General features: G+C 42.8%; 1 protein-coding gene across 1 annotated transcript in view; it reads right to left on the bottom strand.

Moving 5' to 3' along the window:
* The window catches only part of smg1 (SMG1 nonsense mediated mRNA decay associated PI3K related kinase), a 101,013-nt gene that overhangs the window by 46,225 nt on the left and 40,502 nt on the right, over nt 1–14,286 (bottom strand). Inside the window, 8 exon segments of the mRNA XM_034236815.1 lie at nt 823–961; nt 6,311–6,622; nt 8,556–8,689; nt 8,795–8,949; nt 9,876–10,037; nt 10,188–10,387; nt 11,593–11,819; nt 12,258–12,398. Coding sequence (XP_034092706.1) covers nt 823–961; nt 6,311–6,622; nt 8,556–8,689; nt 8,795–8,949; nt 9,876–10,037; nt 10,188–10,387; nt 11,593–11,819; nt 12,258–12,398 — 1,470 coding nt within the window.

The following is a 14,286-nucleotide window of genomic DNA, read 5'->3' as shown; positions in this document are numbered from 1 at the left end:
ACTCCGCTCCTCCGCTCCCTTCACTGGCTTCCAGTAACTGCTAGAATCCACTTCAAGACACTGGTACTTACGTACCATGCTGCGAATGGATCTGGCCCTTCCTACATCCATGACATGGTTAAACCATACACCCCAGCACGTGCACTCCGCTCTGCATCAGCCAAACGGCTCGCTGCACCCTCACTGCGAGGGGGACCCAAGTTCCCATCAGCAAAAACACGTGGGTTTGCTATCCTGGCTCCAAGATGGTGGAATGAGCTCCCCATTGAAATCAGGACAGCAAATAGCTTGCACATCTTCCGGTGCAAACTGAAACCTCATCTCTTTCGACTCCACTTCGAGCGATAGAATTACTAACAAAGCACTTATATACTAACAAAGGACTGGCTTATCTAAAGCCAGTTGAGTAGCACTTGAAATGTTTTGGCTCTATGAAACCTGATGATTCTGTTTTCTTCAAGTTTGTATGTTCTTGGTCGAATGCACTTATTGTAAGTTGCTTTGGATAAAAGTGTCAGCTAAATGCAATGTAATTTAAAAAAAGGAGGGACTAAAATAACCTAGTACCAATTAGTGTAGAAACTGGTGCCGTCAAAGATACTGGCATTGGATCATTCAATTGTAGGCATTGGTTGCAGAATGATGGCACTGTGTTTACAACCAAGTGCAACACTATGGTTTCCTTTCAGTGAGGCCTTTCAGAACAACTATAAAAACCTCCATAAATACAAACCATGGCAGGGTCGGACATCATACAAACTACATCTGTTGAGTCAAAGCTATACCGATGAGGGATTCTGCTTTCCCCTATAGGCTACTCACTCTGGGTTGGCTGCGGTCCTCTGCTCCTGCTGCAGGGCTTTGCTCATGGCGCTCACAGAGCTGCGGAGGAGCTGCACCTCGATGGCTCTCTGTAGCTCCGTAGGATCAGGACTGATGGAGGGCAGCAGCCGCTTCAGATCTGACCAGAAAAGCACACAAGAACATTTAGAAGAACAAACTCATCCAAATCTGTCCTCAGGGTGATGCTGACGGGGTTGCTTTCGCTGCTGCAGCCCCTAAACTGTGGACCGATCATTCCTCTTCACATTAGACAGGCCTCTACATTGTCTGTTTTTCTTCTTCTTTTTTTTCATCGCTTCTTAAAACTCACCTTTCCTCCTTTCTGTCGACCCTGTTTAGAATGTTGCATTTAAATGGTATAATGTTGTATTCTTGTTTATTCTAAATATATATTTCTCTGAACTGCACTTTGGTCTAGAGCAGTGTTTCTCAAACTTTTTCATACCAAGGACCACTTAACCAATAAAAAAACACTCGAGGACTCCACAAATATCCAAAAACACATCGTTTTTTACAAATCGCCTGAAAATGGTACAAACAAGTGGCAACATGTGTGATGAAGGTGTTTATCTGGGCTATATCATGCAATCGAAAGTGAAACTTAAGCTCACTCCATTGCGGAGATATTCCCACGAGAGTGCGAAAAACTTAAATGTATTTATTTATTTCAAATGTGAAATTTTACCAATATACTCACGGACCACTAGGGGGCGCTCACGGACCACCAGTGGTCCGCGGACCACACTTTGAGAAGCACTGGTCTAGAGGTTTTAAAGTGCTTTATCAATAAAGCAGTATTGTAGCAAGAAGACATACTTTATGAATCAATGAGGGTAAATTCAATGTTATTTGACATTCATTCACACACAGGCCGGAAATTCACACATGCATTTGTACAAATAGGACCTTTACACATTATTTAAAAAGGTGTAAACCCACCAAACCCCTTACTCCCCCAGAGGAGTAAGGGGTTTGGTGACTTGCTCAAGTACACCTCAGCATCTCTCTGGTCATATTATCCAGTTAATATAATCTGCCATGAACACAATTGTTCAATAAAAAAAAAGCTTACTCTTACTTGGTCACATTAAACAGCACAAATTATTTGTAACCGAAATGCTGACACAACTAATATGCAATCTAACTTGTTATGTCAGGCTTCTCAATATAACTATATAATAACTTTATGTTATTGAATTACAGTTTCCAGATTTAGAGAGGCCCATCGTCTCCTTCGCAATTATTAGGGGTGAGAGGAAGTACAAAGAGGCTGATAAGATTATAATCATTATAGAGGTTTGTGTGTTAGTTAATGTAAGGAAAATTGTATGTGTGTTCATGTGCAAACGTATATACAGTGGGGCAAAAAAGTATTTAGTGAGCCACCAATTGTGCAAGTTCTCCCACTTAAAAAAAGATGAGAGGCCTGTAATTTTCATCCTAGGTAGACTTCAACTATGAGAGACAGAATGGGGGGAAAGAATCCAGGAAATCACATTGTAGGATTTTTAAATGAATTCATTGGTAAATTCCTCGGTAAAATAAGTATTTGGTCACCTACAAACAAACAAGATTTCTGGCTCTCACAGACCTGTAACTTCTTCTTTAAGAGCCTCCTCTGTCCTCCACTTGTTAACTGCATTAATGGCACCTCTTTGAACTCATTATCAGTATAAAAGACACCTGTCCACAACCTCAAACAGTCACACTCCAAACTCCACTATGGCCAAGACCAAAGAGCTGTCAAAGGACACCAGAAACAAAATTGTAGACCTGCACCAGGCTGGGAAGACTGAATCTGCAATAGGTAAGCAGCTTGGTGTGAAGAAATCAACTGTGGGAGCAATTATTAGAAAATGGAAGACATACAAGACCACTGATAATCTCCCTCGATCTGGGGCTCCATTTTGAGTGACAACCTCCTTCCATTAGCAAGGGCATTGAAGATGAAACGTGGCTGGGTCTTTCAGCATATATAACAAAGTATTGAGATGAACTTTTGTTATTGACCAAATACTTATTTTCCACCATAATTTGCAAATAAATTCTTTAAAAATCAGACAATGTGATTTTCTTTTTTTCTCATTTTGTCTCTCATAGTTGAGGTATACCTAGGATGAAAATTACAGGCCTCTCATCTTTTTAAGTGGGAGAACATGCACAATTGGTGGCTGACTAAATACTTTTTTGTCCCACTGTATATGCTTTGTTAATTGGGAAATTCATATCCTGATAAGATGTGAATTACTCCTAAAGACGTCATGAGATAATGAGCTTTCGACATCTGGAACATATTAACATATTGACTAATCCAGTGGTTCCCAAACTTTTTCTGTCAGGCCCCCCCTTTGGAGAAAAAAAGTCGGGCCCCCCCAACACAAGTCAGGCTCAGTGGCGGCGGCAGAGATTTATTTTGGGGGTGCTGTGGGGTAGCTTGACGTTTCAAAGAGGGTGCTCAAACATTTAGGGTTTCCCATTAATGTACTGGTCGCTACAGTGGAACTTTCTACTGCAACAATCCCCACGCATATACACAGTGTACCCGCGACTGTTACAATGAAGGCTCGACAATCAGCTCACGGCCGCATATAGGTGTAAGCAGGGGTAAAGTGCTATTTTTATAGGTGGTGTGTGGACCTCACATAGGGGGGTCCGGGGGAAAGCTCTCCCGGGAAGATTTATTTTTAAATATTGAAGTTAAATGCATCAATCTGGTGCACTTTGAGAGCAACATTAAGAGATCTATGGATACATCTCTCAACACCCATATGAAACAGAACTGTAAGCAGATTTACTTTTTCTTTATGGATATTTTATAAATCATCCTTTTTTTACTGTCATAGTATTTCATACCTGTTTTTCATTTATTCTCTTATTTTTTTATAACTATAATGATCATATAAATGTGTGCCTCGGAAATAATTGATTACATTAATGGTGACCAAATAGTTTGAGACCCAGTGAGATAACACTGAGAGTCCTTTAGCTCACTGAGTCTCTCAGTCTGACAGGAGAGGACTCTCCTCCACTTTGTTGTTGAAAAAACTCCTTATATCTGTTAGCGTAGCTCGCTAGCACCAGACACACACACACACACACACACACACACACACACACACACACACACACACACACACACACCACACACACACACACACACACACACCACACACATCACAACACACACACACACACACACACACACACTAAACACACACACACACAACACACACACACACACACACACCCACACACACACACACACACACACACAACACACACACACACAACACACACAAACACACACACCACACACTCTACACAACACACACACACACACACCACACACACCACACACACAACCAACACACACACACACACACACACACACACACACACACACACACACACACACACACACAATAATAACCATTTTTCTTCCTGGTCTCTCTAATCCAGGCATCCTGAAAGTCCGGACTCCGGTCCGGATCCGGACCGAACCACAACTGTCTCTGGACTCTGAGCAAATTATACTTTTCATATGTATTACCTGTATTATCTGTGTTATCTGCGAGACATCGCCACAACGCAACGAGTCAAAATGATCCGCTATGTCCATAGACTGCAAACAGCGCTCTGCATGTCCTGTTCCACTGTCTGTGTGTGTCTGTCAACGCATTGGTCCAATCACATTCAGCATCCCGTCAGCGTTTTTTCCCCCCAAACAATCTGCGAATCAGAGGCACAGTAGGGCGGGTCTTCGCGGACTGCGGGTGGGAAAAATGTGTGTCTCGTCTCTTTCAACCTGTCTGAGTCAGAGCGAGAGTTAACAGCTCATCTAGTTCCATCTGTACTGTAGCTAGTAGCCTAGTTTCACCTACCGGGGTGGCAACTGATAGGCCTTGCCACCCCAGCTGCCACCCCAGTTGGCAGCTTTGTTTTGAAAGAAAAGTTGTGGCTCATCGGACATTTATGAGAGGAAGTCTCTAATGTCCGAGTGCAAGTGAATGCAGCACAAGATACACGTCATGTAACCCCTCCCCCGGTCCTGGCGCGAGCGTGGAAATATGATTGCCGGCAATTTAATTTGAACGGCGCAAAACGAGAAGCATTCGGACCCAAGCACTGAAGGAATGAGGTATTTGCGGTCTACACTGACAGAGAAGAGACTGTCAGTGTGGCTGTACTCAGCATTGAATCAAAACGCACTAAAGCTGTTGATCTTAATACGTTTGTGAGGCGTTTTGCTGAACAAGATGGTAATCGCCGCATTCAGCTGTAATAGACATGTCAACTTGATGCTCTGCTCACGGATGAGCATACAAAACTGTTAAGATGATGACCTTACGTGTGTAAATATATTGTTTTCTTTGAGGGGGTCTGCCCCCAAAAAACTGTTTTAAGTCCTGAGAAAGTCAAATAAGACGGTGTGTAAAACTACACTGCCCAGCCAAAACAAAGTAACCACTTTGATTGAACTAGGCCAGTAGGTAAGGACTTTCCACTGGATAATAACTGCAGTATAAAAGAATGCATGACTGAAGTGATGGAGACCATGTTGAAGGCAAACACAAAGAGGAAATAACAGGTCAAATCAAGCAAATCCCCCTCTCAGATTCCACAGCAACCAGAAGAACATAAATACTGGCTGGTGATTTGATTCATCAGCTTTGTGATGGAATAAAAAATGCACAGTGCATTTCCTTAGCTGTGGATGAGTCCACTGACACCACTGACAATGCTCAGTTGCTGGTGTTTGTGAGTTTTTATGATGAGGCAAAGGGGGAGTTTGTTGAAGATGTGTTGGGCCTGACGAACCTCAGTGGACACACAAGGGGGCAAGACATTTATAAAGCAATAATGGGAATGCTGAATGAAAGAGGGTGCAGCTGCCTTTATTCATAACTGTGCAGCTCTTACACTGTGACTCTGAGGGGTCAAGCACAGACACAATAACAATGAAAACTGCTCCATACAGAGTACTTTTTGTTTTTGCAACCTCGTGTTAAGAATCTTGTTGCAATTGTTTAAAAGTTTGAATGACCGTAATAAACGGACCTTTGTCTTATTGAAACATTTATTTTGGACCTTTAAGATTTGTATTTGAGTACCCCTGCTCTAATCTATGTTCGTGTGTTAGCTGTATGTTCAAGTGTATGTTCGTGTGGGTTTTACATGTATAAAGTACACAAGATATTTTTAGTCTGGAGCATTACTATCACTGCTTGAGAGCAAAGGTAATGTTTCCTCATTATTATTGATTGTTGTACAACAAAATGATTGATCAACTATATCTGTTTGTTTTATTGATTCCTCTGTTTCATTCTTTCCTGTTGTGAGTGCTAAATTGCCACAACAAACTCTTTAAAGCTACTATAAATACCATTAAACACGATTACATTTCATCTTTTAGTATAAAAAGCTACAGTATTTACAGTTCAAAGAGTGTGTGTGTGCCGTCTCTCACCCAGCTTGTCCTTGCTGCTGCTCAGCGCGCTGCAGTCCTCCCCCGGCAGCAGCTCCAGCTGAGCCCCACACTCCGCCAGGTCCCCCTCCTCAAAGCGGCTCAGCGCCTGGATGTAGTTGAAGTCCGTCCTCAGGTTAATGCCGACGGGGTTGGTGGAGTTCTGTTTGAGGCCGTTGACGGCGGCCTGCCACTCCTTCACAGAGGACCAATCACAGAGCGCCACGTAACACTGACACGCCTTGTTGGCCAGGAAGTTGATCACCTCAGGAGAGCACTCGCTGGACTTCAGCAGCACCGTCTTCCTGTTGTCCCCTTTTAGAGGAACCCGCCCAAAAAAAAACTATTAAAAGCAGCAGTCCAATGACGACGTTAGTCTTAACAATAGTATCTAACAAATCATACACAAGCTAAAATAAAGACATTATTGTTAGTGGTGGTGAAGCTAAGGACCTGGCAACTCTACGTTCACTGACTTTATTGATCTTACAACTAGCTGATATGATGGGGATGTTAGTGACTGCTTCATCACATTTCTGCTACACAGAGTAAGTTATAGGGTGGTGCAGGAATGAGTCTTATACCTGGGCATTAGTTCGTTTTGTTATGTTCTTTTGGTTATAAGTCTGAAATAAGGTCTATGGTTAAAACAAGCTGAAGAGATTAAACACTTGGTTACCAACAAGTGTCTAAATGAGAAACGTCATCACGCCTAACTTTAGACGCCTTTAGCTAGTGATGCTGTTCCTTTATAGCAGTGGTCGCCAACCAGTCGAGTGTGGTGCGGGGTAGATCGCAGACCGTTAAAAAAAAAAGTAACAAAAGAAAGAAAAATAAAATAAAAATAATGTTTGAAAAATACGTTTTTAGATGTAAACCTATCATCCACCACCCCGTTAGCAGGTGCCACTTGATTGACGTATATTTGAGACACCTCAATAATATAATACATTAACCGTGCTTTACGTGAATTTCTCGTGTTCAGTGAATGCAACAGAGGCAAGTCACCAGACCAATCAGAGAGTTGCATGGAAATACACGTGTGCTTGTGTCATTCAAGCTCGGCTCTGTGTGTGTGTGGCAATAGCGCATTTAGTGTGATAGACGGAGAGAGAGAGGGAGAGAGGGAGAGGGAGAGAGGAGAGAGGGACCGGTGCTGGCGGGGACCGTGATGTTAGCATCTGGTTAGCTAGCTGTACTAACGGACATAAGGAGCTGTTTCCACAACAAGCTGGAGGAGAGTCCTCTCCTGTCAGACTGAGGGGCTCAGGTGAGCTAAAGGACTCTGAGTGTTTAGAACGGTTTTGTCACAAATTATTCAAAAGATTATTTCCGCGGCACACCTTCATATGATCATTATAGTTATACAAACAATAAGAGAATAAATGAAAAACAGGTATAAAATACTATATGGCAGTAAAACAACAATAAAGTTTAAAAGGGGAGTGATTTGTAAAATATCCATAAAGAAAAAGTAAATCTGTTTACAGTTCTGTTTCATCTGGGTGTTGAGAGATGTATCCATAGATCTCTTCATGTTGCTCTCAAAGTGCACCAGATTGATGCTTTCAACTTCAATGTTTAAAAAAAAATCTTCCCGGGGGAACATCCCACCGGACCCCCCTAGAGGAGGTGAGGACCTAGAGGAGGTGAGGACCCCCCTAGAGGAGGTGAGGTCCGCCCCCCACTCATAAAAAATAGCACTTTACCCCTGCCTATATGCCGTGAGCTGATTATGGAGCCTTCATTGTAACAGTAATGCAGATGCAATTAGCCTATACAGTATAAAAGGCCTCAAATTGGAAGCACTGTCTGGGCCGTCTTTTTCACTCAATTCTGCAATAGGTAGATCTCGCCTTTCACCTAGGCCGATGTCGGTGATTTTGGGCTTAAAAAGGTTGGTGACCACTGCTTTATAGCCTAACGTTAGCTTTTTACTTCTGCCGATCACAAAATATGTAAGTATCATAAATGTGTTTTTGCAAGAGAGATTATTTACTGCAATAATCCAATGAAAGAATCCCATTGCTTTTTGTCGAGGGAGCCATTCCGAACCTCCGGGCCGTCTACAAAAATACGCTGTCACTGCACCGCTCTATTGATGGCCCTTATACTATTAGCAAATTAATTTATCTTTGTAACTTATTTAAATTTCGGGGTCATTAACTACAATGTAGAAATAGTGAGTGCGGTGCAGATGTAAGAACAGAGTAGTTGGCCTGCGTATACTGTGGATATCTCTGGTTACCGTTGCTGGTGTGTTTGGGGCTGCTGGTGTTGCTGGAGATTTTGAGCAGACTGCATTCTGGGCTTTTGATGCTGTAGTCCATCCCTGTGGCAGCAGACAGCTGATCCTGATACTCCAGAGCTGCCTTCTCAAACCTGAACACACAAACACACACTTTTAAATAGAGGAACCAAATAGCCAAACCAATCACATGGATATGCTTAGCCCTGAGGATGTGTGTGTGAGGTGGGGCTGCTCACCGTCCCTCCGCCTGCAGGGCCACGGAGGGCAGCCAGCCCAGGTTTCGGCCCGTGGTGCTGAGGCTCCAGGCGGCCAGGCCCTGGATGGCCTCTGGACAGCGCAGCTCACACAGAGCCTCCACCAGCAGCGTCAGAGGAACCTCCATCTCTGGACCCTGAGAGGCAGAACATGCAATTAGTCTACTAGTTTATACCATCAGATAACCACACCCCTGTGTAATCTAAATCACTAGTGCTAGGTATGTGTGCTGGATGTCTTTAAAGGTATCGATCGAAAAAACTAGTTCTAGTGTGTTACAATTGAGCTTTTTAATGAAATTGATTGGAATAGATTTGTTTTTGTTTATTTTGCCATCCAACTTTACTGCCTCTGTTTATGGCTGTCCAGAACCTCAAAAGGGTTAGGGTGTTATATATGTACTCCTAAACTGGAAGTAGTGTGATTGTTTGGTAGCTTTTAATATGTTTGTCAGTAATGTCTGTAGCTTGTAGCCTAATGGGCTAAATTGTTTCTTTTAAAAAGTATAATTTTGAAATCAGTCCTTATCTATATTAAGTATTTACTTAAGGGGCCCTATTTTGCTGATGTTCAGGTGTATATCAGTATGTAGTGTCTCTACATGTCTCCATGCTTTAATGTTCAAAAAGCTCTTTATTTGTCTCATACTGCCTGTGCTGCAGCACCTCTTTTCACCCTCTGTCTGAAACCAGTCTGCTCTGATTGGTTAGCTGGCCGGCTCCGTTGTGATTGGTCATCCGCTTAGCCCCTTAGCCTATCACTTAAAATGGGATGGAGTGCTAGCCAATAGCTTGAGTGTCACAAAGTGATGTCACTATGTTACACATAGTTCCCAGGTTCCTTAATCAAGACACATTCAAATCTTGAGTAAACCCTAACAACCTGATTTCCTAGAGACCCCACCCCCTTATAATCAGTATCACTTTACTATGTGAACTATACACCCTGAAGTTCCACAGAAGCTTCAGAGACTAACTGGGCTTCCTGTGTGCAGGCTACGACCTGCAACAAAACATCTGCAGCCTCTGAAGGTAGAGCATGAGTTAGTGTGTTTGTACCGACCTGCGTGTTGCTGTTTTTAATCTCTGTCAGCAGGTCGAAGCCGTGGCGAATGGTGACTGCTGGCTGGCCCGACAGAAGCCCGACTCTCATCAGCGCTAGGCGGATCCTCGTCAGCCAGTCCTGGCACGTCTGCCGGTTGGTGTAGAAGAACGTCCTGATACCCTGGGGCACAGGAGAAGGGAATATTCCTTAAAGCTAATAAACGCCTTCTTTATTAATGACTGATATTTCAATTGTCTTCTAAGGTCTCAGCACTCCTTCTGAATGTTAGTGCTGAAGAGGCTGTGGAGTATGGAGCTTCAGGTTGCACACCTTCGGGGGGGCAGTGAGAGCATTGGCGCAGCCCTCGTAGGCGTTGTACATGAGCTTTTCCAGGTTCTCCACATACTGCAGCAGCAGAGCCAGGCGCAGCTGATTGGAGTGGTGACCATCTCCGTCCCCCCCAGTCCCGGCCCAGGCTCCCACATCCTGCTCCGGGTTCAGACTGTGGGCCGCCAGGCTCCGGATCATTCCTGAAACACAGAGGGTGGAGAATGAAGGGAGCTTTGAGACCCTGTGAACCACACCGTCTCCAAGTCATGTCCAACAGGGGACTGGCATAATGACTTACAGTATTACCAAAGCATTGTACAATTAGACAATAACAACATGCCTCTATACATACAGAAAATATACATTTTGAACTACAGCACATTCAACTTGTTTTTCTGTTCAAGGAAAACAATGTACATTTTGAACATGAAAACACATTTTGTAAAGTAAATCCAAATGTAAGATAAATCACCACACATCCTAAGCTTTTCCTCTGGGTTACAATTGTGTCTGGGACCCAATTTAGAGTCTGCATTTTCCCTTCTCAAATATGTATCCTTTACTGTTCGTCTTGTCCCTACATCCCGCGCATCACTTCATTCTACTATCTTTTATTAACAAGGTCATTAATGCGCTACCTACTGTACTGTCACCAACTGTCAAGGAAGAGTATCTCCTGAATAAGCCAGACACTACTTTGCAGGTTCAGATACTCAACAATGGCAAATTCATTGCAGCAACTAAATCATATTTCTTTGGACCAATTATGTGAAATTGGATAATTTCCCTACGATCTCTCAAACACAGCAGAGTGATTTAAAAATCTGTGTATTGACCCCTGCCTCTCTTTTAAAAAAAAAAAAAAACTTTATCAGAATGTATTTTGCTTAATAGGTGGCTTTCGCATATTGACCACATCACACACATTCTGAGGTGTCCCCTTATACCCACAATGGCGTATGCACATGAGCCTCATTAGTTTGTAACAACCTACTATAGCATTCCAAGATAAAAAAGGCTTGAAACCCAAATGATCCTGGCTCCAAAATGGTGGAATGAGCTCCCCATTGACATCAGGACAGCAGATAGCTTACACATCTTCCGGACTGAAAACTCATCTCTTTCGACTCCACTTCGAGCGATAGAATTACTAACAAAGAACTGCTAACAAAGCACTTATATACTAATAAAGGACTGGCTTATCTAAAGCCAGTTGAGTAGCACTTGAAATGTTTGGCTCTATGAAACCTGATGTACTTATAAGATTCTGTTTTCTTCAAGGTTGTGTCTTCCTGGTCGAATGTACTTATTGTAAGTCGCTTTGGATAAAAGCGTCAGCTAAATGCAATGTAATGTAAAATGAATTGTATGTGCCTGTGACACACAGAGGATCTGGACTTCCTACCTTCGATGGTCTGGAAGGTGTCCTGAGCGCGGCCCAGCGGGGTTCTGAGTTTGGACAGCACGGTGAACTGAGCAGCCTCCCACACGGCCCACTGCCACATCACCGCCTCGGTCTTCAGCAGCACCCGCGGCACCACCCCCGGCCTGCAGCTGTCTGCAGCCGCTCGGCCGTCCCTCTTCTCCAGCCGCTGGCAGCTGTAGTACAGGCGCTCCAGCCAGGGGTCCTTCCTGTCAGACAGGAAAGAGAAGCTCAGCATTAAAAGACATTCTGTTATGGTACGCACATTCATCTGCAGAGGGACTCGCTGGGATCCATGACTGAGCCATCCAGAAACTGGATATACTTTAATTAACCCAAAACAGTGGAAGAACAAACCATTCTGCACGTATTCATTTCATCTTACTTGCCAGTGCCAAAGACACATTTATATTATATGTAAATGTAATGGACAATTACGCAGTGGTTGTGGGGAATCTTTTTAATAATGGTGTATTATTCAAATATCAACTTGATCTCCTGAAGAAGAAAAATACTCCACTGTTCTCTCTTCTAATGGATGAACATTATGTTTGCTAGAAGGTTGACTGACTTTATTTCAAAATGTCTGAGACAGTAAGAGAACAGTAACAGAGGTTGTTTGAAATGCCTCCGTCACCGTGACGTACCCCCCGCGGTGCAGGACTCCGTACAGGATGAAGCTGATGAGGTCGCTGAAGTCCTGGGGGTGGAAGGTGGTGCTGGGAGCTCGGCTCATGTTGTGACGGATGGCCAGAGAGATCTCCCTCATCTCAGGGTGGCTGTGGTTACTGTGGGGAAACACAATCATCAAGTCATACACTAGACACATTCATTGACACCTGTCTTGTGTTAAACCATTTGAATATCATAAATTGGAGCAATTAAGAGATTAAAAACCAGAAAATTATTTTCCTTAGGACATGACTCCTTCAGTCTAAACTTGTAATGTATTATCATTTTAGTCCCTGTACATGACTTGGAGTGTTTTTGGTTTATTTACTTTCTAAACCAATTTATCACATTTCTTTTTTGTTATTACGCCTTAACGGATAACAATTGAATAACTCACAGGAGGATTATTATTTACAGTGTTTCCACTATATACAAATAGTGGCGGCGCAGCGCCGCTGCTAGGGGGCGCCAGCCAGGTACCCAAACAATTTGTTTACATTTTTTTTATTTATTAAAATAATAATAATTGGCGACCCTTTTTCATTTTTGATTGTTTGTTATGTGGATTTGTGTTTGTATGTTCAATAAAGGTGTATGTTCAATAAAGGTGTATTTTTGCTAAATGTTGAGACATTGCCACTGTATATACTAGGCAGGGCCGATTTTTGGCACAGGCGGTCGCCTAGGGCGCCAGATCTGGGAGGCGCTGCGCTGACATCTCTTGGAGGGAAAAAACATTTGACCGTTGGCGCTCATCCAAATGTTTGGCCTTGATGTAACAACATTCATAATTAAGTAAACGTAACACCCTTTTCACCCCGGTTACACGTTTCATTTGCCCTGTACGATGTAAGTGATGTAAGTGATGAAAATGGGGGATGTTGGCTTATCTGGCGCCCGCAGCTCACTGCCAAAGTGCGAGCATGGGAGCGAGAGCGAGCGAGGGAGAGAGAGAGAGGGCGCACCGGTACCGGCGCTGTTGTTATTAGAATCTGGTGCTAGCTGCGCTAACGGATATAAGAAGTAGATGTTTCTACAACCAGGGTGGAGGAGAGCTCTCCTGTCAGACTGAGAAGCTCAGTGAGGTAAGGACTCTGAGTGTTTAGATAGTTAATTTTAGTCAAAGTATCTCAGTGGGTCTCAAACGTTTTGACCACAAATTATGTAAACACATATTTCCAAGGCACTCCTTTATAATTATTAGGATAAATAAAAACAGGTTTGAAATCATTCCAATGTATACTATAGGACAGTAAACCAAAAATATCGTTTAAAGTTGGTGTAGGAGCCATGAAACGTGTTTAGTAATCCTTTATGTTTTAATATAAGATATTTGTTTGATCACTATTGATTGGTTAGCTTGGGTCACATGGATATGGGCGGCACTCATAATCCTGTTCACCTGCGTGAGGTGTGTGTGGAAGAGAGGGTGACACAGGGCCGTTGTACTTTTTTGTTGACCGCAAGATTTACGATTGCTTTGATTATTATAACAATCTCTATGTCTGAGAACCAAGTTTTTTGTCATTAAACTACAATACAATGAAACAGAGCTTTTGATCTCAGCAAGTACTTTTTTAGCGTGTCATACAACATCAAACAGGCCCGGCCTCAGCCTCTCAAAGACTTTGTTTGTTTCCTGCTGTCGCTATAGTTGGAGAGGTACAAAAATATCCATGAATAAATAAACGTTAACTAGGTCAAATAAGATATGAATGAACAACAAAAATAAAACAAGCTACATTTATTTGGTATTGGCTATGGTAGGTTATTGGTTATGTTCACATACTTATTTGATTATTAAAATGTAAACCGATCTTTTTCATATGGGTGTTTAGAGTTGTACCCCCTAGATCTAGTCTCTAGTAATTGTGTGCTCAAAGTTTACCAGATTGAACCATACCCCCGGACCCCCCTAGAGGATGTGACGTCCACCCCCCAATTCAAACATGTTCATACAATACTGAATACATTTGAAGCCATGTTGACGTATATTACCTATGT

The sequence above is a fragment of the Gymnodraco acuticeps genome, unplaced genomic scaffold (assembly GCF_902827175.1).
Source record: "Gymnodraco acuticeps unplaced genomic scaffold, fGymAcu1.1, whole genome shotgun sequence".
NCBI classification, from domain to species: Eukaryota; Metazoa; Chordata; class Actinopteri; order Perciformes; family Bathydraconidae; genus Gymnodraco; species Gymnodraco acuticeps.
Note: the sequence above shows the minus strand (reverse complement) of the source record. Positions and strands in the feature narration are given on the sequence as shown.